The sequence below is a fragment of the Phacochoerus africanus genome, chromosome 1 (genome assembly GCF_016906955.1).
Source record: "Phacochoerus africanus isolate WHEZ1 chromosome 1, ROS_Pafr_v1, whole genome shotgun sequence".
NCBI lineage: Eukaryota > Metazoa > Chordata > Mammalia > Artiodactyla > Suidae > Phacochoerus > Phacochoerus africanus.
The window spans coordinates 79525892-79550677 of NC_062544.1; the positions used below are offsets into that span (position 1 = coordinate 79525892).

Here is a 24786-nt window from a genome sequence, read left to right on the forward strand (position 1 = left end):
CAGACAGGGGGAGAGTTCATAGTGGAGCAGAATTTGAACCAACTCTGGCTGCATCCAAAGAGCTTTATCCACTCTGCCTCAGAAGGAGGATGCGGGGGGTGGGAGGGACCATTTCAAAATGGCACATTCTAGTGCATAGCTCTTTTCACTGAAGTCTAGTTGATTCACAATGTTGTATTAATTTCTTCTGTACAGCAAAGTGATTCAAGTATATATATATATATATATATATATATACACACACTATTTTTTATGTAGATTCTTTTCCATTATGGTTTATCATAGGACACTGGATATAGTTCTCTGTGCTATACTGGAGGACCTTGTTGTTTATCTCCTCCATGTATAGTAGCTTATATCCGCTAACTCCAACATCCCAACTCCCCCAACCCCCTCCCCCTTGGCAAGCACAAGTCTGTTCTCTGTGTCTGTGAGTCTCATTCTGTTCTTTTGTGTCATTTTTTAAACTCCACACATAAGTGATATCATATGGTATTTGTCTTTCTCTTTCTGATTCACTTCACTTCGTATGATGATCTCTAGTCCTATCTATGTTGCTGCAAATGGCATTATTTCATTCTTTTTTATGACTGAGTAGTATTCCGTTGCATATATGTACTACATGGTCTTTATCCATTCATCTTTTAATGGATATTTAGGTTGTTTCCATGTCTTGGCTGTTGTGAACAGTGCTACAGTAAACATAGGGGTGGATTTATATTTTTGAATTATAATTTTGTCCAGATATAGGCCCAGGAATGGGATTGCTGGGTCATATGATCATTCTATCATTAGTTTTTTGGGGAATCTCCATGCTGTTTTCCATAGTGGCTGCACCAACTTACATTCCTATCAGTAGTGTAGTAGGGTTCCCTTTCCTCCATATCCTCTCCAGCATTTATTATTTATAGACTTTTTAATGATGGTCATTCTGATTGGTGTGAAGTGGTACCTCATTGTAATTCTGATTTTAATGCACAGTTTTTACTACAAGCTAAAGCAGTGTCTCTTCATACACTTACATTGCTTCAGATAAGAATAGCATCTGATTGAATACACAACTACAAAAGGTTATTTTTAAAATTAAATATATAAATTATATATATGTGAGTGTGTGTGTGTATATATATATATATATATATATATATATATCCCTTACAACTGTCCTAAATTTACAATTAGTAGTGTATATCTATCTCTTAATAGTTTGTCAAGCACCTTCACTCTCATATATATGTATATATTATTTTATGATGTCATTTAAAAATAAATCTTATAAGTGGTATGATTCTTTATATGTGATCCATAGAAATGAAAACCAAGAAGCACTTAGGGACTGTACTTATTTACCTATCATCTAGAAGGGAGAAAGCCAGATGTTCAAGTTCTGAACTCTCTCATGATTATTCTGATGCCAAATCCTGTGCCCATTCTACTATAGTAAGCAGGGAGTAAAAGATTTGTAATATGCTTGCTCAACAAAAATGTCCAATACATGTTTAGACTAGGGTATCTCAATCCTGGCTCTAATGATATTTTAGGACAGATAATTCTTTGTTGTGGGGCTTGTCGCTGTGTGGTAGAATCTTCGGCTGCATCCCTGGCTTCTACTCCCTGGATGCCAGTAGCATCTTCCAGTTGTAACAACCAAAACTGTCTCCCAGCATTGTCAAATGCTCCCTGGGACACTGAAACATATTTCCTTTTTAGACGTTATCTTAAAAAAAAAAAGAAAAGAGGAGAAAATCACTGTTTTAGACATTGTTTCAAGACGGTGATTACAGCAGGCTATCATTGTTATATGGTTAAATTGATCTATTCAAAAGCAGACAGCTGGAGTTTTATTTCTGCCCCACCGCTAAGTTCATGAACATCTCTAAATTCCTTCCTCTGTGAAATGAACGGAAATTACATAAGGGTAGGTAAGGATTAAAGCATTAAAGCCTGTGAACAGGCGAACCTTGGCAACTCACATACATACACTACATTCAGGTGATTTTTCTGCCTGTTCTATAAGCCAAAGTCTATCTAAATTTCCTTAGATTTCTTTGTCACAATACTGATCACAGACCAGGCCCAGTCTTTGCACTGAATGCGGTTCTTTGTGATCTCATGCCAACCTTGCTTTCCAGCTTCATCTCTACCATCCAGCTTCCCAGGAAGGCCCCCTCCCCCACAGCCTCCTGTTTCACAGCCAGCCAGGCTGAAGGCATATATTTCCCAAATCTATCAACACCTCTTATGGCCCCATTATCTTCCCTCATACTGTTTCTCTCTGGTTGTGTCCTTTCCAGAACATTTTTTGTCTTGTAGGCATTCCTTATCCTTAAGGGTTAAGACCCATTTATGTGAAGCATCCATGCCAGGTACTGAATTCTGGCCCAAATGAGAGAGACATTTGATTTTCTGCAGCTCTTTTCTCTAGAATCCATCTCCACAGGCAGTGCAAAATCCAAACAGAATCTCATTGAGGTGAAATAAAATTGTCCTAGAAAAAGAAGCTTGGATGTAAACCATTCCCTCAAATGTTCTGCAGGAGGCTAGGGTGGGGATTCTTCTTTAGCATAGATTTTGTGAAATTGAGAGCATTTGCAAACATGAGCATTCCCTCAGAGGGTAGCTGTTGCCGTGGCCAGGTCCTGGAGGGGGTGCTCCTCAGAACAAATGAGAAGTGAATTTCCAGACCCACAATCCACTCCCATCCAATTCCCAGAAAGCTGGTGTAGGCCAGGGGAACAGTTAGGTCTTTTTAAACACTAACTTATTTTTTTTCCTTTTTTTTTTTGTTTTATTGAAGTACAGTTGATTTACAATGTTGTGATAATTTCTGCTGTACAACAAAGTGATTCAGTTATACAGGTACACACATCCATTCTCTTTCAGATTCTTTGCCCACATAGATTATCACAGAATCTATTATTGGATAGAGTTCTCTGTGCTATACAGCAGCCCCCCTTTGGCTAATCATTCCATATACCTCAGTGTGCATATGTCAATCACAAACCCCCAGCCCATTTCTCCACCCTGACCCCCACCTGTCCAAAGGATACAGATGAATTTATTTGCAAAACACTAACCTGCTTTTGTCTCTTCAGCCTTATATAGCTCTCTTATCTCAACCCCCTTTTCTCCCTCACCTCTTTCACTCTGTCCCAGAGTCACATCCCTCAGGGCCCAACACTCACAGGTTTTCACTACCTCCAATGAGGATTGGGACACTATGGCCCCAGGCATTCTCTCATGCTGTCTAGTGAAGCCTCCCTCCCAGGGAGCTTGCAGTGGAGGGAGTCTGGTGGGAGAGGGACAATAGCAATAAATAATAGTAATAAAAACAACAGGAGGCAATTTCAGATAGTCACAGATATCGCGGATAAAATAGAGCAGTAGGTCAGAGATGACTTGAGGGGTGGAGCTTCCTTGGCTGGAATTTGCAAGGAGATACCCTTGGAGATTTGTGAACTGAGACCTAATAAAGGTAAGAGAGCAGCAGGCAAAAACCTGAGGGAGAACGCTTCCTGGAAGTACCAAGATCTTGAAGGAGATCGATAAGGAAGCAGGTCAGGGGGTTTATGCAAGAGGCTCAGAAAGAGACAGGAGTCATATCTGTGGGGCCTCACAGCAGAATAGAGGAGATGGATATTTTTCTAAGTGTAGATGAAAGGTACCAGAGGGTTTAAGCTGCAGAGGTAGAAGATTGATGCACAGAAAAGACTGCTTAGGTTATGAGAATGACTCTGTGTGTGTGTGTGTGTGTGTGTGTGTGTGTCTGTGTGTCTGTGTGGGGGTGGGGGTCGAAGGAGTATTCTAGGAATGATTTTTTTGGCCAGAACAACCTCAGTAGAACTGAGGAAATAGGAGTTCCCAACATAGTATCCATGAAAATGTGGGTTCAATCCTTGGCCTCTCTCAGTGGGTTAAGGATCTGGTGTTGCTGCAAGCTGTGGCACAGGTTGCAGATGAGGCTTGGATCCAGTGTTGCCATGGCTGTGGCATAGCTCTGATTTGGCCCCTAGCCCAGGAACTTCCATATGCCACAGGTGCAACCCTAAAAAGAAAAGAAAAGAAGAAAAAAGGATCTGAGCAAACATTCTTCCTTCAAGTTGCTTTCTTTACATATTCCTTGATGTAAAGAAATGAATGAATCAGGCCTTATTGTTTTACAACACATTTATGTAGTCCATTATGCACCAAGGAGTATGATATGTGCTGGGTAACAAACACGGCCAAAAAGAATTGTGGTCCTGGCCTTGTAGAACTCACAACAGACCGGAGAGGGAGGTGGTAATCAGCCATGGTCCATAACACAGTGGAGGCATTCTCAACTCGGCACTGCATGGGTAATATCAGGGAGGGCTTCCTCAGGGAGCTCGAGGCCCAGAGTTTGAGTGAGAGGCTGGGACTGTTCCAGGTGGCAGGAACAGGGACAAGAGAGAGCACTGCTCATCTGTTTACCGGGGTGGCCAGTGCCAAGAGTCAGAGGAGGCCGTGAGACATGAGGCTGGTGAGGTGGGAGCTGGCAGGTCTAGCAAGGACTTGCAGGCCATAAGAACAGCCTTATCTGGATCCCATGGACATTGGGAACCACGGAAGGGTTTTAAGGGAAAGTGGCTCAATGAGGTTGCATATTTGCATATTGGAATGACTTGGGTAAGGAGAGTGGTGAGGTGGGAAGTGACTGGCCTGGTCTTTTGGGTGAAAGGTTGGAACTAGGTCTAGGAGGAGAACAGTGGGGTGGAGGAGACTTGGGGGATTCCAGAGGTCTCAGGGGAAACTGACAACAGCCTCTTTTCTGACCAGTGAGTGAAGAGCTTTAATTGATCCTAGACTCATGACTCTTTGCAATATCTATCCTTTTATTAAATTTGGGCTGTGTGTGTGTGTGTATGTGTGTGTGTGCACACTCATGCTTTCATGTGTGCATGTGTGTGTGCATACATCCACACAAGCAAACCCATGTGTGCAGAGAGTGTGCAGACTGTTCCTCCAGAGTGTTTGTTCCAAAGACATTCTTGATCTATGCTGCATAAGCCTAATAGAGCGGTTCCCATTTGGTTCATAAAATAGGTTGAAATGAATTCTTTACTCATCACTCTCCAATAGCATGGGCTGACCTGAATTCATCTTATCCATCCAGTTTCTTTACATGGCACTTCTAATTTTAATTTATAGGTGTTCTGTAGATTTTGATTTAGCTTGCACAAAGGATATCATTTTAGGAGACTGCTATTCTAAGGAAACGGACTGTACTATCAGGATGTTGCACATTGAGGTGGTTTAGATTCATGCAACAAAAGGAAATTAAATTAAAAATAAAAGCAGGCTTCCTGATCCATAATTGTTTTCTACTGTGATCACCTAGCCAAAAAAATTCAATAGTTTGGCAATTATAAATGATCACTTAAGTACGTTTTGTAGCAAAAGTGTTACTATACTCTATGGCCTTTTGAAAATGTTTGTCTGCAAAAAAGATTTTATGCAGATTTATTAGATACTTAATGCACATTAAATTGAATGCTTTATCTTTCCCTTTAAAATGAAGGCAATGCAAAAGGAATCCTCGTCCATATTGCCTTCAGTAACTGGAAGGAAGCACCAGCATGCTTCAAGGTTTGCTTGACAAGCCCTACCTGTTGTGCTAAATAAAAGATAAAGAGAACAGGTTAGAATCTATGAGGAAACTTTTAACCTTTGGCTGCTCTGTCTCTGTCCCATTTTTCATGACTCCTTTTCTCAGATGACAACACTGACCTGGCATCAATCGGATGTATACTTCTGAGTTGTTTTTCCGGGAGTCGAGTGGTTATTGCAAAGCTGTCTCATTTCTCTTCCACCTTATCCTTCGGATAAATAGTACCCTTTTGTGGCTCATGGGGTCAGGTTTTTATCTGTGGTCTCAGAGGTTGCTTTTTTATTTCTCTGTTAAAAATTGACTCCCTGTTACAGAAATGGAATCCATACAGCTGGCCCTGTTAGCTCCATGCTCTAACTGGTTGAGCTGATCGATTTCATGAATGAATATTCATTTGGGTATGGTATAGTCAAGTTTGTGTTTTAGAATGGATTTAACTATCCTAGAGCATATTTCTTAGAATTAAATAAATAAGCAGCTTTTTGGAGTAGCTCAGATGTAAACAGGAGGATATGCGAAAAGAATGTACAATGCATAAAATTTACTAACATTGTTAGAATAAACCCAACTCTTTAAATAATTTCCTTTTATAAAGTCCTCTTGTTACTATACTTTTATCCTCAGAGAACAACAGGGAATCTATTTTTAAAAGAAGAGATTATGACAATAACAATAAAATTTATAAAAGCAATAAAAATGGCATTAACTGCTATCATGATGCTTTAGCTTGGACTCATCCAGTTGTATTTTCTCGTGTCTTTCTGATAATTTAAGTGCTATACCTGAATAAGGCTGTTCAAATAATATGTTAGAAAATAAACGTCATCTTATAAATTATCTATTGAAGCCCAAATGAAAAATATCTATATTAATTAAGATCATGTACCATTTAAAGTCATTTTTTACAACCTTCATAAACATGTAATTTCAGTTGGTACTTTTGAGATTATATATTATGTATACTTACAATATATACATATATAATATATGGGTATGTACAATTTATAAGTAATGTGCAATATATGTTGTACATATGGAATTATATATGTATTTATGATAAAATATATATATATTACACATATGTATACATCCTAACCATTTACTTAAGGAAATTTTTTTCAAATCCCTTTTTTTTAAGTTGGCACATATGTAAGAAAACCATAACAAATTATTTGTGAAATATTCCCATGTGAACTCTCAGGAATGTTTTATAAATGAGTTCAACGTATGTTAACAGTGTTGCAGGATTTCTCTCTCATGTTCTCTTGCCTTCCTTTTGTTCAGAGAATTTGGGTGGAGAGACCCGGAACTGCCTGAAGTAATCCAGATGTTGCAACATCAGTTTCCTTCGGTCCAGTCTAATGCTGCAGCCTACTTACAACACCTCTGTTTTGGAGACAATAAAATTAAAGCTGAGGTAAGCCCTACTTGGAATCTCAAATGACTGGTGTCAGATTCATCTTCACTTGGGTATTCAGAGATAAGAGAGCTGGATAAGGCTGAAGACAAAACTAGGTTAGCGTTTTGCAGACAAATTCATTTGTATCCTTAACATAATTGAAGTTACATTATCAAAATTTAGATAGACATTTAAGATTGTTTGAGCATAGTAGGTTTCATCTAGTTATTTGGCATGCCTATGCATGTATACCGTTTAAAATATTTGAATGCTGCAGGAATAGAGGACCAAGGGTGTAGCTAGTATCAACAGAGACAAAGTTATCAAATGCTATACCTTTGGTATGATTTGCTTTTTCTTCCCAATTTTATCTCTGGAGTCATCTCTGCTCCCGCATCCTAGAGAAGTATAAAGCATCTTTGGTTGTCTCCTCAAATTACAGTAAGGTTACTAAATCAATATATGGTATCTTCTGTCCTTTCTGGAAAACTCATTGATAGGATGGGAACTCTAGGCAATAAACCAGCAATGGGTTATAACCAAGTATTCTGAGCCCTTTACAAAGGTACCAATGGATATAATATATGTGTTCCAGTAAGGAGACTATTGTCTGTGTCCATCATGTGAACAATTGTTAACATGCTATATGTTTTTGGACCACTTTAAAGTGCATACTTGTGGTGTGTGATATTTCTGGAAAATCATATTGGTCAGCACAGCTAACTGCTTTTTTAGACAGGGGACAAGCATTTGCATATGGGCAGCTGAGTAATCAAATTTTTAAAGAAGATTTTATAAGCTTTAAAGTGTCATCTCCATAGCATGTAAGCAATTTTGAGGATGAGTCTAAATTAGTTTTGAGTGGAAAGAGATTTGAAGATATAATTGCAATTTATTATAGCTTTTGCTTCTTCGCATTGGGATGTATATAGCCTAGCAGTTTTTCATCTTATTTTTCTGTCTTTCCTCTATTGGGACTACAAAGCGATTTACCCATGCTTGTTCTTATCAGAAAAGTCATATTTCTTTATGGACTGAATATAAGTGGTTCTCAACCAGGTGGGAGTTTGCCTCCCAAGGGACACTTGACAACATCTGGAAACATTTTTGGTTGTCAGAACTGGAAAGGGTGGTGGTGCCCTATTAGTAGTCAGGGTATTAGGATGGTGTGTGGAAGGGGTGACCAGCACACACAGCAGTGTCAGCATCAGAGAGGCATTTTCCCACAGGGCTTCCCTTTTCCCCAGCTCTGTCTTCTTGAACAAGCTGGTTGTCCTCTTCACCCTCCTTTCTTATCTTCAAAATAGAGATGCTGAATCTCCATTGTGGAGTCTCTGTAGGGACTGGCAACTTGATATATGCAAACTGCTAAGTGGTGCTCTCATCATTTATTCTTACTCCTTTTTGGCCAGGAACACAGTTGAGACACTAAAGTTACTGTTTTATCATGTGTGTACATACAAGTCTGTGTGTCCCTGTGATCATTTTTTCTTTTCTTTTCTTTTCTTTCTTTCTTTTTTTTTTTTTTTAGGACCGCACCCATGGCAATATGGAAGTTCCTAGGCTGTAACCGCCAGCCTACACCACAACTATAACAACACAGGATCTGAGCTGCATCTGCTACCTATACCATGGCTCACAGCAACACCGGATCCTTAACCCACTGAGCAAAGCCAGGGATTGAACCTGCATCCCCATGGTTACTAGTTGCATTCATTACCACTGAGCCACAGTGGAAACTCCATCCTGTGATCATTTTTAATTTTGCTGTGGGTACCCCTGAGAATGTCTATGTCATCTCTCACTGCTTGGTGAGTCTCCCAACAGCTGGTCCATAGACCTGTTACTCTTAGGGAATCTGTCCTTCTGCTCCACCTCTGAAAGGCTCCAGACACAGCTAGGACTGTGTCATAATATTGCCCAGCTATGTGGGAGGCTGGAAGGACAAGGAAGGAAAAGGTGATGGAGGTTACAGCCTGATGTCAAGTTGACAGAATGAGATCAAAGTTAGTAAAAGTGAGCAGGAGGAATAGGGCAAATGCAGAAGGTCTAAATAAAATGCAAAGTGAGGGGAGTTCCCGTCGTGGTGCAGTGGTTAACGAATCCCACTAGGAACCATGAGGCTGCGGGTTCGGTCCCTGCCCTTGCTCAGTGGGTCGAGGATCCAGCATTGCTGTGAGCTGTGGTGTAGGTTGCAGACACGGCTCGGGATGAGGGTTCCATCCTTGGCCTCACTCAGTGGGTTAAGGATCTGGCATTTCCGTGAGGTGTGGTACAGGTCGCAGATGCAGCTCAGATGCCGCATTGTTGTGGGTGTGGTGTAGGCTGGCAGCTATAGCTCTGATTCGACCCCTAACCCAGGAACCTCCATATGCAGTGGGTGTGGCCCTAAAAGACAAAGAGACAAAATAAGATAAAATGCAAAGTGAGGAGTTCCCACTGTGGCTCAGCAATTTGAGAACCTGACATAGCCCTCATGAAGATGCAAATTCCATCCCTGGCCTCGCTCAGTGGGTTAAGGATCCAGAGTTGCCCCAAGCTATGGCATAGCTCGCAGATTCGGCTCAGATCCTGCGATGCTGTAGCTTTAGCGTAGGCTGGCAGCTGCAGCTCCAACTTGTCCCGTAGCCTGGGAACTTCCATATGCTGCAGGTGCGGCCCTAAAAGGGCAACAAAATGCAAAGTGAGCCAGTTGGCGTTTCCCTTTGTCTCTCCTTTGGTCATACAGGGAGCAACATGTGTGCTCATGTACACACACATACACACACACACACACACACACACACGTGTAACCTCCGGGGAGGACTCTGCACAGACCTCTTTTGTTTTCTCCCATATTAACTCAAGCCCAAACCATCAGTAATGGTTCTCCCTTTGTGACGGATGGCTGCCTGTCATGTTTTCTTATTCAGGCATCGATTTTTGTAATTACCTGTTGTCCAAATACTAATCTTGCAGGCACCAGCCTTTCCAAATTTACTCAGTCTTCTAGTCTTTCTCCCGCGTTTTATTGAATTGATTTAGCCCTCAGTCTACATTTCATTATTGGTATTGACTTTGCCCGCACAATGGATAGGCCATTGAGCAAAAGGCAGAATTAAATCTCCTATAGGTAGAGAATCATAAATCATGCCTCTCTTGTTCCTTATTACAGTGCTCTGTACAGTTTTCATATATTGAAGCCAAGAAATCCAGCTTTGTTCAAAATGATGCCAGCTCTTATAGGTACAAAGTTGAGAATTCACCGCCATAAATCAGCAGACAGAAGCCTTGTCCCTAACTTTTCCTAATGCTCTAGTGAACTTGGATTTGAGGCAAGCTCTGGGTTCCTTCCCAGCAGAGAGGTGGAACTATGGAAGGGGGATGAGTGTAGTGCTGCAACTGCCAGGGACTGTGGGAGAGTCTGCAACCCATGAGATGCCCTGACCAGGGGCAGGACATCCAGTTAGGAATGCTTTGAAAATAAGCTAGTGTCCAAAAATTGGGATCAGAGGGTATCGTGCAAATAGGAGTTCAGAGCCGGACTGAGATAAGATCAGAAGAAAAGCAATTAAAGAAAAAATGACAGAGGTTGGGGGCAGGGAGAAAGCGTAAAGAGGGGCTCCAGGCATTGTAGCAAACACACCATGTTGGTGAGGCTCATTTACGTGGACTAATGAGTAGTCGACATGGAGGTGGGTCCTGCTTTAAAGGCCAGAGGCCTAATTGGTGTGGATGGTTGTCAATAATATTTGAACTTATGTCTGCCATTTGCATTGTCACCTGTATTATTGGGGATGTTATAATACGTTGAGTTTTGGTTAATCTAGGTAGTTTTAAGACATGCAAACCTGCTCATGTGTATGTACTGAGGTGTCTTTTAGGAGGTGCCTAGATGTTGGTAATTTTTCAATGTTTTTACAAAACCCCTTTTTTCATTATTTCTGGGAACCTTCCTCAATTAAGATTATTAAGGAAGTTCCCATTGTGGCACAGCAGAAGCAAGCCCGACTAGCAACCATGAGATGAGGTTGTGGGTTCAATCAGTGGGTTAAGGATCCAGCGTTGCTGTGAGCTGTGGTGTAGGTTGCAGACGAGGCTCGGATCCTAGGGTGGTGTGGCCGTGATGTAGGCTGGTAGCTACAGCTCCCATTGGACCCCTAGCCTGGGAATCTCCATATGTTGCTGGTGCAGCCCTAAAAAGAAAAAAAAAAAATTTAAGAACATCCCATTGATTTAGGGATAATACTAAGTGCCTCCCATCTGTTGTAATGATTTGGGTTTATTTACGCTCCTCCCTCCTGTGACATTTCTCCCTATTTCCTCTCATACACAAATGGAGTAGGAGATGGGCACCCCAGATTCACACCTGGACAGTCATACACAAACACAGGCATATGTGTGCATAGGTATGTTGTATGGTGGCATTCACAGCAGTATGCTGTCTAGAGATAAAGAGTGTTGGTGTGCATTTTCAAGTGACGAGAAGTGATTTTTTTTTTAATTTTAAGATGTTTAAATACTTTATTATAAATTAATAATTTAAATCTAATAAAAGGTTAAATCAACACAAATCTAAAACATTTAAATAGGAGTTCCCTTTGTGGCTCAGCGGTTAATGAATTCAACTGGGATCCATGAGGATGTGGGTTTGGTCCCTGGCCTCACTCAGTGGGTTAAGGATCTGGCATTGCCGTGAGCTATGGTATAGGTCACAGATGAGGCTCAGATCCCCTGTTGCTGTGGCTGTGGTGTAGGCTGGCGGCTGTAGCTCCGATTGGACCCCTAGCCTGGGAACCCCTGCCGTGGTGTGGCCCTAAGAAGCAAAAATAAATAAATAAATAAATAAATAAATAAATAAATGAAACATTTAAATAATTTTAAAATGTCTTTTTAAAACATAAAACCATTCACTTAAGTAGTGTGCTTTTTAAGAACTCAAAGTTTATTATATGATGTTACACATGAGAAGGACTTAATATTCATTACTCCATAATGAATGGACGGCTTGGGGACCACCACGGATTTAATTTACGTTTTGGTCCTGATGCCTCTGTGAATATGAAAAATAGTCTTCAGCTAGCAAATATGTAATCAAAGCCTTCAAAGATCTTATACAGTAAACATATGCAATTTGAAGATAAGAAGAATTTCTCTAGGAAGTCAGCACTGATTTTATTTTGCTAAATCCCAGTAAAACTCTTCCCAGTTACCATCATCCTAACACCAAGACAATACTTCTTTGTTTTTAAAGAGATAGAATTTCCAGTTCTAGTGGAAAGATGAGTTTATCGACAGCCTATTTTGTGTTGGTGGGTGAATCAAATATTAATAACGTATAGATCCTATCTTTAAGGAATTCACAACCCCCTGGACAGGAAGTATGTGAACAGTGCAATGTAACACCATGTGCTAATTAAGCTCCATGGAAATGCAAAACCCCAGCTTCTGAGAATGTTTACAAAATGCTTAAAACCCAGCCTTGTGGAGGCAGAGAAATATTCCTGCTTCCTACAGTGATGAATACGCTGAATTTAAAATTAGAAGTTGCCAGAAAAATATAGCCTCAGTGATACTCTCATAGACTTGATGGAATAGGGCTTAGATTTAAAGCTGTCAGTCCTTTGGAATTTGTGTGTGTGTGATCGTGTCCATAAAGTTTCAGTATTTGTACCATTTATACTGATTTTTTTCCAAATAGCATTATCTTTTTTAGTGATATTAACTAGGACATAAAAATTGACTTCTGTGTATGAAAAGATGCATCCTTTCCCCTTCTTCCATAATTTTGAATTTGTTTTTAATCTATTTTTTTATTTCTTTGTCTTTTTGTCTTTTATGGCTGCACCATTGGCACATGGAGGTTCCCAGGCTAGGGGTGGAATCGGAGCTGTAGCCTCCGGCCTACTCCAGAACCACAGCAACATGGGATCCGAGCCATGTCTGCGACCTACACCACAGCTCATGGCAACACCAAATCCGTAACCCACTGAGCGAGGCCAAGGATCGAACCCACATCCTCATGGATGCTAGTCATGTTGGTTAACCACTGAGCCACGACGGGAACTCCCATTCCATAATTTTTGTTGTATTCAGACTGATTTAGAACATTTCATATGTTAAAAAAAAATTTAGACTTGTTCCTGTCTACTCCACTTAAAGAGCTTCGTAACTTCTATTTCATTCTTGGTTCTTTCTACCCCATAGAGTTCAAGAGACGGTGCTATCCATCTTTTTAGTTGTTGGCTTTTGAATTATTTTTTTCTCCTTCCTTCATCATAAATCATTCCAAATTTTTGAGAAAGAGCCTGTATTTGTTACTAGATGTCAGAAGATAGCGTACCACTGAGCTGAGAGCACAGGCTGCCTGCCTTTGAACCCTGGCTGCTCTCCCACTTTCTAGCTCTGATTTGGGGCATATTTCTTTACCTCTCTGAGCCTTAGTCTTCCATCCTTTAAAATGAATCCTCATCACTGCAGAGAGTATTGCCAGCCAGCAGACTGGCAGCCAAAGTAAGTCGGTTAAGAAATGTAGGTTATTGTTAGTCTCTGTGGAAAATATAAATGAAGGAAATCTCTTCCGAACAAACTCATAGTGATATAGACAGCATGATTCTATGTCTTCTGCTTTACTTGTAATATTCATGGTTCACATTTGGAGATCTATAATCAGCTCCAGTACAACGTTGAAATCAGATGTTTTGTGTGGCCCAGGGCTGAACCACTGTTGAAACAAGTGGATTCAACCATGGCCTTTGGGAAATGAACCATTTGCCTGAGCCAGCATAAAAGAAGACATAAACAGCTTCAAAGGCTTAACATCCTGATGTCATGGGAAAGTGGAGCTAATGAATATATCCATTCAGCAGATATTCACTAATCAGCTCTAATGTTCCAGGCTCTGTTCTTGGCCCTGGTGATGTAGCAGGGGATGATCTAGACCCGGATGACTAAGGAGGAGGCAAGAGTAAACAAAGATGGTAGCACTGGCCATGAAGAAAATTTAGCATGGAAACGAGAATAGAGGGGGTTGGGGGTTGGGGGTAGGAATCAACTGCTAGTTCATGTAAGATGGTTAGGAAAGTCATGTCTGAGGAGCAGCGTCTGAGCAGAGCCCAAAGGCTGTGGGAGAGAAGCATACAGTTAATCCCTGAGGAAGAGCACCCCTGTGCACCAAACAAGCCCTGCTTGTGTGTGTTCCAGGAGTGTGCTGGTCTCCCAGGGCTGCTGGAGCCAAGTACGACACTGTGTGTGGCTTCAAATAGCAGAAATTGGTTCCTCCAGTTCTGGAGGCCTGGAGTCTAGATCAGGGTGTGAGCAGAGCCAGGCTCCCTCCATCAGATGCCCTGGTAGAGTGCTTGCTAGTCCCTCCCTGGCTTCTGGTGTGGCCATCAATCCTTGATGTCCCTTGACTTATAGTTGCATCACTCCATTGTCTGCCTCTGACATTACATGGCCTTATCCTCTCTGTGTATCTCTGCCTGTGTCTGTTTTCTTCACACAGGGATACCAGCCATATTGGCTTAGGGCCCACCCTAGTGACATGATGTTAATTCGATGACATCAGAAAAGACCCTGTGTCCAAATAAGTTCATTTCCAGAAGTACCTGTGGCTAGGATTTCAGAATATCTTTGGGAGGGCCCAGTTTAACCTGAAATACTGACTAGGAAGGGGTGTGGCTAGAAGCTGGTGAAGGGGGTGGAGGAGAAGTTGAGAACAGAGGGGTGAGAGTCCAGGGTTGGGCCTCCCTTGTAGGCTTTGCGATCAATGGCCTTACCTTCAGAGAAGAGAAATCTTGGGCCTACTTTTTTGGCAGGATAGTTAGGAAAATAGCACATTTCAAGGAAGAATGCTTAGGGAGATTTCAGAACGTATTAAATGGTCCAAGGAGAGGGTAGCTAGTGATCTGAAAAAAAAAGACATGAGAAAAGTGAAAAGAGATGGTAAGTGGATGAATGAAGTGGGCAGGATTGTTGCAGAAAATGGAGAAAGGTTCACTTCTGAGAAGTCAGAAAGGGCAGGGAGATAGCATCTTGGGGTGACCTCAAAGTAATTGAGAAAGTGGGAGAAAAACAAAGTGGCCTTTGGATCTGAGCAAATGTGGCTCAGTTCTGGTAGGACATGGAAACATTTGGAAGGAGAAAGACTTAGAAATGAAAGAATCTCAGTATGTGGGGTGGATGGCAGAGAGTCTGACCGGTAACCTCCCAGAACATCACTGTGGCGAAGTGGCCAGGAGCTGGAAGCGGATGAAAGAGTGCGAGGAGGCGGAAACAGCAGGTGACAAGTGACCATTAGGTCTGCACAAAGGAAAGGAAAAATGGCAGTGACTTTTAGCAAGCAGAGTATGAGACCTTGTTTTATTTTAAGGGGGAGTAAATTATGCTCAGAAACCAAAATCATCTTTGCCAGTAGTTTAACACAGGTGTATGGTGGGATTTGTAATCATTTCACAAGCTAATAGCATAGAGAATAATGTCTCTTAATGAACCAGAGGAGAAATAACATCCTCCACACAAATGATGGATTAGTTGCATTATTGTTCCAGGCAAGGGGAGATGACAGAAATAAAGTCTGAATTAAGTTGAGGTGTACCTTTTATACGAGTATGGTTTATCTGGATAGCCTGACTTCCAGCTGCCAGCCAAACCCAGGTTGCTGCTTGTTGTTGCTTGTTGCTAAGGCCGGTTGCTAAGGCCAGTTGCTAGGGAATGAAGGCATTGGAGTGGGCAGGGCGGCCTAGGCTGTTCCCAGAGTTATTGCGGCATGGCTTGGGCCACTGCCTACAAGAAGGGCCTTGCCGAGTCAAGAACAGTGTCCCCTCTCTTCCTGGGGCTGCTGCCCATGTCAACACCACTGCCCACCCAGAGAAGCCCTGCCTCCACAGGAGCAAGTGTCTCCAGACCTTCAGAGAGCAACATCAGCAAAGGGGAGGTTTGCGTAGACCGAAACTCTCAGAATATTTCTCACCAGCTGTTGTGTTTTATAGTCTAAATATCCCCTTGCCGTAGGTGCTTCTCCACGTGTTCTTATTGCTAAGCCCCCAGTGAGCCGCTCCACAGCAGAGCATCTAAGTGCCTGTCATCGACAACAGATGAGAGGATGGCATCCTGGTGTTCAAACAACTTCACTTAAGTCATAAGCACATGGGTTTGAGATCACATCACACCCATACACAACAGACATTTTCCAAAAGGATATGTGATCTTGTCACTTTTAAATCCCATCAGGAAGCAGGAGGAAAGCAGAGGATGGAGATTGGTGTAAGTCTCGGGCAGCAATTGGCTCTGAGTATAAGCTAAGGCTTCTTAGGGCAGAAGCTGGCTCTGAGTATAAGCTAAGGCTTCTTAGGGACCACAGCCTTTGTGAATGAAGGAGAGATGATCCCTGCTGAACTGCATTGCAGCTGGAAGTTAAGACTAAATGAATGAAAGAAACAGCCTAGTGGTTTTTTTGATTTTTTTTTTTTTTTTTTTTTTTTACTTCTATGATAGCTTGGTCCTTCACACTCAGAAGGTGATGAAAGAGGCAGAATTAAGAGTTATTGGACCAGGGCTTCCAGCGGAAAGGGCCATGAGTCATCCACAGCAGAGGAGCTAATAAGCAGGAAATACTGCTAACAGGCAGGGACAGAATGATAGCCAGAGGGCAGGTATGATTCCACTTTGGTATATATCAGCTCGGTGACTGTGTTTCTGTGCCCTGGAGGGAAAGTCAGAATCAGGGGCTTTTGGAATTTGGAGAAAGAAGCAGAGACAAAAGGACGCACCAAATGGTGGTTGTTTGGTGCCCTCTTCACTTATACATAAATGGGACTGAGGAACTGGCAGGGGTGTCCGGGGCTTGGTGATACTGTCCCTCCCTGCCATGTGCTTCTCTTTCTTTCAAATTTTTCTCTTGCCCTGCTCTCTCCATCTCCTGCCTCCTTCAACTCTTCTCTCTCCTTTCCTTCCTCTACCTGGCCTGTTGTGGTGCCCATTACCTTTCAGAGGCTTGTCCTGGCCTTGGTGACTTCATCCAAGGACTAAAGAGAAATGAAGGGGCCTCTGACAAAGGCCTCTTCTTCCCAATGCCCAAGGAGGTTCAGGTATCACTGTGATTGTACCTGGCCACAGAGATCACTGGATAAAAACTCCAACCCATACAACTTTCCATGAGGAAGTAAGTTGGTCATTTAATAAGACCAGGTTCAAAGAGGGCCCATTCCTTGACAGAAGACGACTCTTCCTAGAAGCCATAGAGACATCACTGGTTTGATGGTCTTTTCTGTTCAGAGGTTTAACAGGAGAACTGGGAGGAAGAAAGGAACCATGTTGGGGTAAGAATGGGCATATGGATAAGAACAGCCTATAATTTGTAGGGGGCAGCAAAGAAGGAAGACTGGCATCTCCCTCCAGACTGACTATCAGCTCTGCCTCTGAGCTGGTGACTTGCCGTCATGTGCCACCAGAGCACAGGAGAGGGGCAGCATAGAAGTACCGCCAGACATAGTGGACAAGGACCAGTTTCCCTCATGTTGAAGGTCCCTTCAGGGAAGAGGGACCAGGTGGGAGAGAAGAGGCCAGTGGTGTCAGGATGTGGGCGTGTTCCTGCAGGACTGTGGAAGCTCAGGGTGAAGCAGGACAGGAGCAGAAGATGCCAAGTGAGCCTGTGCATTCGGAGCAGCAGAGAGCTACCACCACCTGACCGCACCACTTCTACAGCCCCGGACCACACAGCAGAGGAGACCGACTGTCAGAGATGCCTCAGGGCTGCCTCTGTGCTAGGAAATGGCTCTTCTCCCACCTCCCAGCAGCACAAGAAGAAGGGGGAGGGGAGAAGAGCACCAGGAGCTGGAGGTTCTGGTCCAGCCTGCTCCCAGAGGGTGGATGTAGGGAAGACTAGGAACAGAAATCAAGTGGTCAAGCATCATTCTTTGTAACTGGAAAGAGACCATCTTAATAACCAAAAGTGAATGAAAGTTAAGCAATCAGATTGATGTGGTGTTGAAATGAAGCAAGCCTAGAGCGAGAGTCTTGATTAAAACCCCTAAGTACAGAAGGCTCTCTTTGCAAGACAGTAATGAGTCAGAGAACTGGGTCAGGACCTGGGAACAATGATGTAGCAGGTATTTTTCTAAGCTTTGAAATTTCCTTGCTGGGTTTGCTCCATAGCCACAGCAACATGAGATCTGAGCCACATCTTCAACCTACACCACAGTTCACGACAACGCTGGATCCTTATCCCACTGAGTGAGGCCAGGGATTAAACCCACATCCTCATGGACACTAGTCAGGTTTGTAACCCACTGAGCCACAACAGGAACTCCCTCTCCTTCTATTTTAATGAATTACCTTTTTATCTGCCCACCTCCTGAATCAGTTTGTATTCTTTAGATAATTAACAAAAAAAACCTGATGACCTATCTAAATGTCAGCCCATTCTCATTTGCAGCACAGGTAGAGGACCCAGGTCTAATCTAGCTGTTTCTCACCAGGCTTTTTTCTTTTTTTCCCCCCCTGGTATATTTCTAAATGAGAGCTCCTATATCATCTTTTAGAAAAGCAGACCTCTCCCTAGAGAATGAATCCCTCATTCAGGGCATAGTTCAACTGTATATTTACCTAACTTTCTTTAGCTAGCATTAAAGTCACTTTTTCCCCTTTGGCTTTAGGGAGAATATGGCAGAAAAAAAACCAGCTTCCTGCAAACACTTTCCTTCTTATTGCTGCCAATTCATCACCATGAGACCTTGTTTCTGAGTGAGAAAAATCTCTAAGTCATTGAACCAAGGAAGAGGCATCTTATCTGTCATCCTTTTGATTTTTTCCTTCCAGTCAAGTCTCTGGGTTTTCCTGACACAATGAACCACGGAAAACATTTTGTCAAAATATTGGGAGAAACAGCACAAGAAGCCTCATTTAGGCTCCTACATAGATTATAATGCGGGTTGTTTTTTATGATTTCATTGTGGTTCTCTGCTTTCTTCTGTTTCAGCGATCTGTTTCATTAATCCGTTCTATGGAAAGGATCTTTACCTCTCACCTCTTTTGAGCCTCTGATCCCTTTTCCAAGTTCACCAAGGTTATTGTTTCATTTCATTCTCAATTCCAAGTTGCTAGACCTCGTCAACCCGATGACACTTGCACACTCAGTAATGCTCTCTATGTGCTTGCGGACAGCATCTTGGAGATGTTTGATGTCACTGGAGCCAGATACCGTGAAGGACAAGAGCCTCTCTGACTTATTTATTTATTTATTTATTTATGGTCTTTTTGCCTTTTTGAGGGCTGCTCCCACGGCCTATGGAGTTTCCCAGGCTAGGGGTCCAATCGGAGCTGTAGCCACTGGCCTATGCCAGAGCCACAGCAACGCCGGATCCGAGCCACGTCTGTGACCCACACCACAGCTCATGGCAACACTGGATCCTTAACCCACTGAGTAAGGCCAGGGGTCGAACCTGCAACCTCATGGTTCCTAGTCGGATTCGTTAACCACTGAGCCGCAACGGGAACTCCTCTCTGACTTATTTTAAGTGCCTGCCAATGTCTAGCTCATAGTTCAGTCATTCAGAGTCAGATTCTTAGTGGAAGAAACATGTCTTTATACCCAAACTCTTCCATAGGTGTTTTGCCTCACTTCTTCGCTATTAGATGTACTTCATAATTACAAATGTTTTTCTTACGTATTACAAGAAAAGCTATAGGTGATCATTATATAATCACTGTTCATGTTCGGTAGCCCCAATGCACAATTTTTTTTGTCTTTTTGCCTTTTCTTGGGCCGCTCCCACGGTATATGGAGGTTCCCAGGCTAGGGGTCGAATTGGAGCTGTAGCCACCAGCCACAGTAACGCGGGATCCGAGCCACATCTGCAGCCTACACCACAGCTCATGGCAACACCAGATCCTTAACCCACTGAGCAAGGGCAGGGACCGAACCTGCAACCTCATGGTTCCTAGTCGGATTCGTTAACCACTGTGCCACAACAGAAACTCCCCAATGCACATTTTAACCAAACTCTTAATATAAGTGAAAGAAAAAAAAAATCTATCTTGTTAAGGGCTCTTCAGAATTCAAATTGCTCTTCCGTATTTACAATCCTTCTTCATTAAGTTGCCTCTTGAATACAAAGTGAAATACTGAGTAGGCATTAATTTTTTTGCTGCTTGTATTTAATTTTATGTATGGAACAACTTCTGTATCTCCCTTGGATCTTTATAGGCTGTCTTCAATTTCCAAAGATTATTTGAAAGAAAGAGTCTAATGATTCTAAGGTATTTAACCCAGAAACAGTGGTGTATAAGGAGACCAGGCTTCCCAGGAGAGTTCACAAAAGCCCCATTAACCCCAAATGTCTCTGAATCATAGCAATGAGTAAAATTGTGGCAGTGGGTGAATTATACTATAATATCCAGTCTTTTTGTAGTCAAGGGGAAAGGCAAAGTGTGTTCCAGTCAGAATACTAGGAACTTACCTCCAGGTCTCTGCTTAGAAGGCAGGGTCTCCTGCTTGGGGTGGGAGTGGACACCATCCCTGCCACAAAGCACAGGTGATGGAATCTGCTTGGGGGCTCAAGCAAGATAAAGATGAAAGGGAAGAGGATAACATAACTGTGCCATTTGGGGGAGGGTAGGTCAGCTTTTAGATTCCACTGTATGGACTGAATGAAGAGTAATTGGGAAAGAGGGTCAAAAACTAGATACTAGGATATTGGGAAATAAAAAGATGTGGGGAGTACAGGGTCCACTCTGCATTACCCTTGTACCCCAATGACACTCCTGGACCTCGCTGATTCCCTCATATTTCATTTGCTTCTGCCTTAACCACTGTCCTTTCTGTTGCCACCACCAGTAGCTTTTAAGCCAGTTTCTCTCCCTCCTGGTCCATTCCCTGACCTTTTAAGGTATAAAGCAAATACACTCAATTGTGATGTTTTACATATATTTTCATTGCCTTCACAGGTGATGGACAAGCATAGCAGGAATAAGATATTTCCTTCTGTTTTTTCTCTTAGATCTTGAAGACAATGTCACATGTAAAAATTAGAATGGCCACTTGTACATTTGAGGGAAAGGGTCCCTCAGATTGTCTTGTAGAGTTTTCCTTTCAGGATGGAGCTCTTTGGCTCTTCCTGGTGAGGAGCAAGGTGGAGCTGGGGAGGTGGGATGAGTACTGGGCCCCCTGTTTTCAGGACAAAATAACCCCACCCTATTCTAAGAGATGCTGAAATCAGATCACAGGAGAAAGAGCTCTCTATCAACAGAGACTCTGAAATTTCATCAAGTTCTTTTAGTAAAGAATGTATCTGAATTCATGTTTCACTGGGTGGTTCCTCTTTGTGCTGATAAAGATACTCCAGGATCACCCCTCCCCACCATATACACGTCCAGTTATTTCCAGTGGTCACCTTGAAGGTATCTTTGTTGAGAAACATGCCTGTCAGCTATGGGATGAGAGGCACCATTTCTCTCCCTCTCTTGCTGCTGAAGGCTGCACAGAGAGGGTGTCCAGCGCTCAGAGAAATCAATGACGGTCATGACAAGCAAGCCATCCTCGACTTGTATCATTTTAACAATTGTTCCCTCCTAACTCGGCCTGCCATGCACCTCTGACACTCTCCATCACTGTATTTCACCATCTCTGTCACCCTGGCCAGGCACTGTTGTCCCTTCTCATGGGTACCACCAACTCCTTATGTCAGCCGTCACCCCTGTCACATATGTGATGGATTTTCCAAAGCCTAAATATGTTGAAAGTGGTGAGAATGCATCTGTACCACTCCTGACTTAATGTTTCTGTGACTTATCTGGATCGAGAAAACAACAGAAATTATAGTCTTCACAGTTTGTATGATCCATATGAGATTATCCCCAAAAGATTGAAAAACCAGACTTTACCCAGAATTATCCCTCTTCCTGACCATTAAGGCTTTACTACTGGATCTAGCTGTCTAGCTCCCCCTTCATTTGGTTCCCAAAGCTTGTTGGACATGCCCAAAGAATTCTAAGAAGCAATAATTGCACAATTTAGGCTCAAACTCCTTGCCCTGTTCTTTAATTTACTGAGAAACTTGGCTGTACAAATCAGAGGAACTTGTCTCATCTTTAGTGGGTGGTAGCTGGTCCTGAGCTCCCCATCCACTTAGTTTCTCACAGGAATGAACAGCACTGTCACTGTCAACCGTGAAGATTGGTGTCCAAACTGGGATTGGTACACAGACTGCAGGCTTTGTTAAGATGGTGTGGAGCAAACCTATGAAAACTGAAAGGGGTGGAGATGATTTTGTAATACCGTCTTGGTGGCCTTGGATAAGTCTTAGCCTGAAACCATACAACTCTGTATCTGTAAAAGAAAAAAACTGTTTCGGTGGAATATGTCCATTATCCCCTTGATTCTGGGTGATTTGCAACATATTATTGTGTAGAAATTATCATCCAGAGAGAAAAGGTTGCTTCCATTGGGTCTTATCAAGCAAACAGAGATGTCTGAGGCATTTAACAAGGATATAAAATCTGGCTTGTTAAAAACATAAAAATTGAGGAATTCCTTTGTGGTTAAGCCTCTGGTGTTGTCACTACAGCAGCTTTGGTCCTTGTTGTGGTACAGGTTTGATCTCTGACCTGGGAATTTCCACATGCCATGGGAATGGCCAAAATTTTTGTTTTTGTTTTTGTTTTTTTATTGGAGTATAGCTGATTTACAGTGTTGTGTCAATTTCTGATGTATAATATAGTGACCCAGTCATATATACACATACATTTCTTTTTCTCATACTATCTTGCATCATGTTCTACCCCAAGAGAAGTGGGGTGGATGGGAGTTTGGGTTGGTAGCTGCAAGCTATTACACTTAGAATGGATAAGCAGTGAGATCCTACTAGATGGCACAGGAAACTATATCCAAATTTTTGAGAAATATATAAATTGAGCTTGCTTACCAATGTCTGTGTTGTAGGCAGGTGGGGCAGATGTGCTGGATGAATTTGCCTCTTGGACGAATGTTCTCTTCTCTAAAGAGCAGTATCTCCCTTTAGTCTCATCTGTCATTATTAGTTATGTCCAGAGTGCCATGGACATGGGACTATAGAGGTTTGAGGACAGAAATAAGAAAAGAAAAAGAAATATAAAATTTTTCCAATGAAAAAAGGATTCAGGTAAAAATTATTACCAGGGGTATTGAGACAGAATAAACCAAAGACTAGCAGTCTCTAATGGATATTGGTGATATTAGGGTTTAAGTAGAATAAAAATTAATGATAGTAGTAGCTATGCAGCCTAATGTCTCTAATCCAAGGCTATATGTTCCTCTGACCTGGGTAAAAAAAACATAGTGTATGAAGCTTACCCCAAAGGATACAATTACTTATATTACTTCCAACTCAATCATCACCCCTGAAGAATGGCAATAAGGACAGATGAAGCCAACTTGAATTGATCTGGGAACATGTCTCAAATCACATGAGACCAAGTATCTTTGGGGCTCAAACAATGGATGGAGTGGTAATTTGGAGCTCTTTCTGAGAGACCACCCCCCCATGTCTTAATTTTTAATTAGCTGAAGACATCCAAGAGGAAGTTAGGGCACTCTTGCCTGACTTCCCATGAAGATAGTAGTGGCTTCTGTGGTTAAGCTGGTGCAAAAATCCACGAGAAGCTGAAGAGTCACAGGACACAGACAGGCTAGACAAAAACGGGGCAGGGCACTAGGATAGATAAGACTTGGGAGGGGTTTGTAGGCTCATGAAAGAAAGAAATGGCGAAACAGTTGTCATATTAGTCACATTAGTTTCCTCTTGCTGCTATAAAAAATTACTGCATGGGAGTTTTAAGACTGGGTTACTCTTGTAACACCCCCAACAGGAGATTTGAGGCCACATACTGAGGCTTGTTTGAATGTCAAGAGGCTGGGAAACCATATTTCCTGACCTTAAGCAATGGAATTTTACCTGGCCATTATACTAAAGAATTAGAGGTCGTTGGGAAAAAAGAATGGTAAGGTAGGTGTTCAAATGCAAAGGATAATTTTTCATACCCCCTGGCGCAGACATACCACATGTGCAGACCACAGTGAGTTTATGCTCCCATAACCCATGAGGGGAACAGGTATGGTAAAAACAATGGCATAATCCAGTTGTGCTTAGGTAAACTAAGTGAGAGTCCATTGGCCAACCAAGGCTCATCATGCTCAAAACTAAAATGAAATAGATTTTCTAGGGAGGTACTGGGAATCACTGTGTTAACAAAGGAGATAGTAGAGACTGATCCCCTGGCTCCCAAGACCTCCTTATACAAAAGATTTATTTGGCCAAAGCAGTCAGCTTATCCAGGTTTGCTTTATAGATTATCAGGGTCTAAATAGAGTGTTCCCCCCGTGGCTTTGACAGCAGCCCATATCGTTCAAGCTAATAAGGAAACCCAGTGGGTACCAGGCATATCAATACCACCATTGATCTGGAAAATTTTTTTTTCCAATTCCAGTTTCTGAGAAAAAGCAAGTCTCAATTGGCCTTTACTCGAGAGATCATACAATCTATTACTAACAGTTCTCACACAAGGATATATTAATTCCTTTACCCATGGCCAAAATTCCTATGAAGGGACTTACAGTCACTGATGATAAAGACACTCATATATAACTTCAATGGTACCGATTATTTGGCTGTAAAAGAGCAGACCAACAGAATTGGAACTAGGGTGACTCATGATATGGTGAAGCTGGCATATAAATTCTGCAGAATTATTAGGGGTGACACAACAAGGAATATTTAAAGAATCAGAGATATTTCTCAGCTGAAGA

The 24786-nt window shown here is 42.2% G+C and overlaps 1 protein-coding gene across 3 annotated transcripts in view; it reads left to right on the top strand.

Moving 5' to 3' along the window:
• Positions 1-24786, top strand: part of CTNND2 (catenin delta 2) — a 1041823-nt gene that overhangs the window by 749126 nt on the left and 267911 nt on the right. For all 3 annotated transcript variants that reach the window (XM_047768122.1, XM_047768109.1, XM_047768114.1), the window contains exon 10: positions 6914-7046. In XM_047768122.1, coding sequence (XP_047624078.1) covers positions 6914-7046 — 133 coding nt within the window. The remainder of the gene's footprint in view (positions 1-6913; positions 7047-24786) is intronic.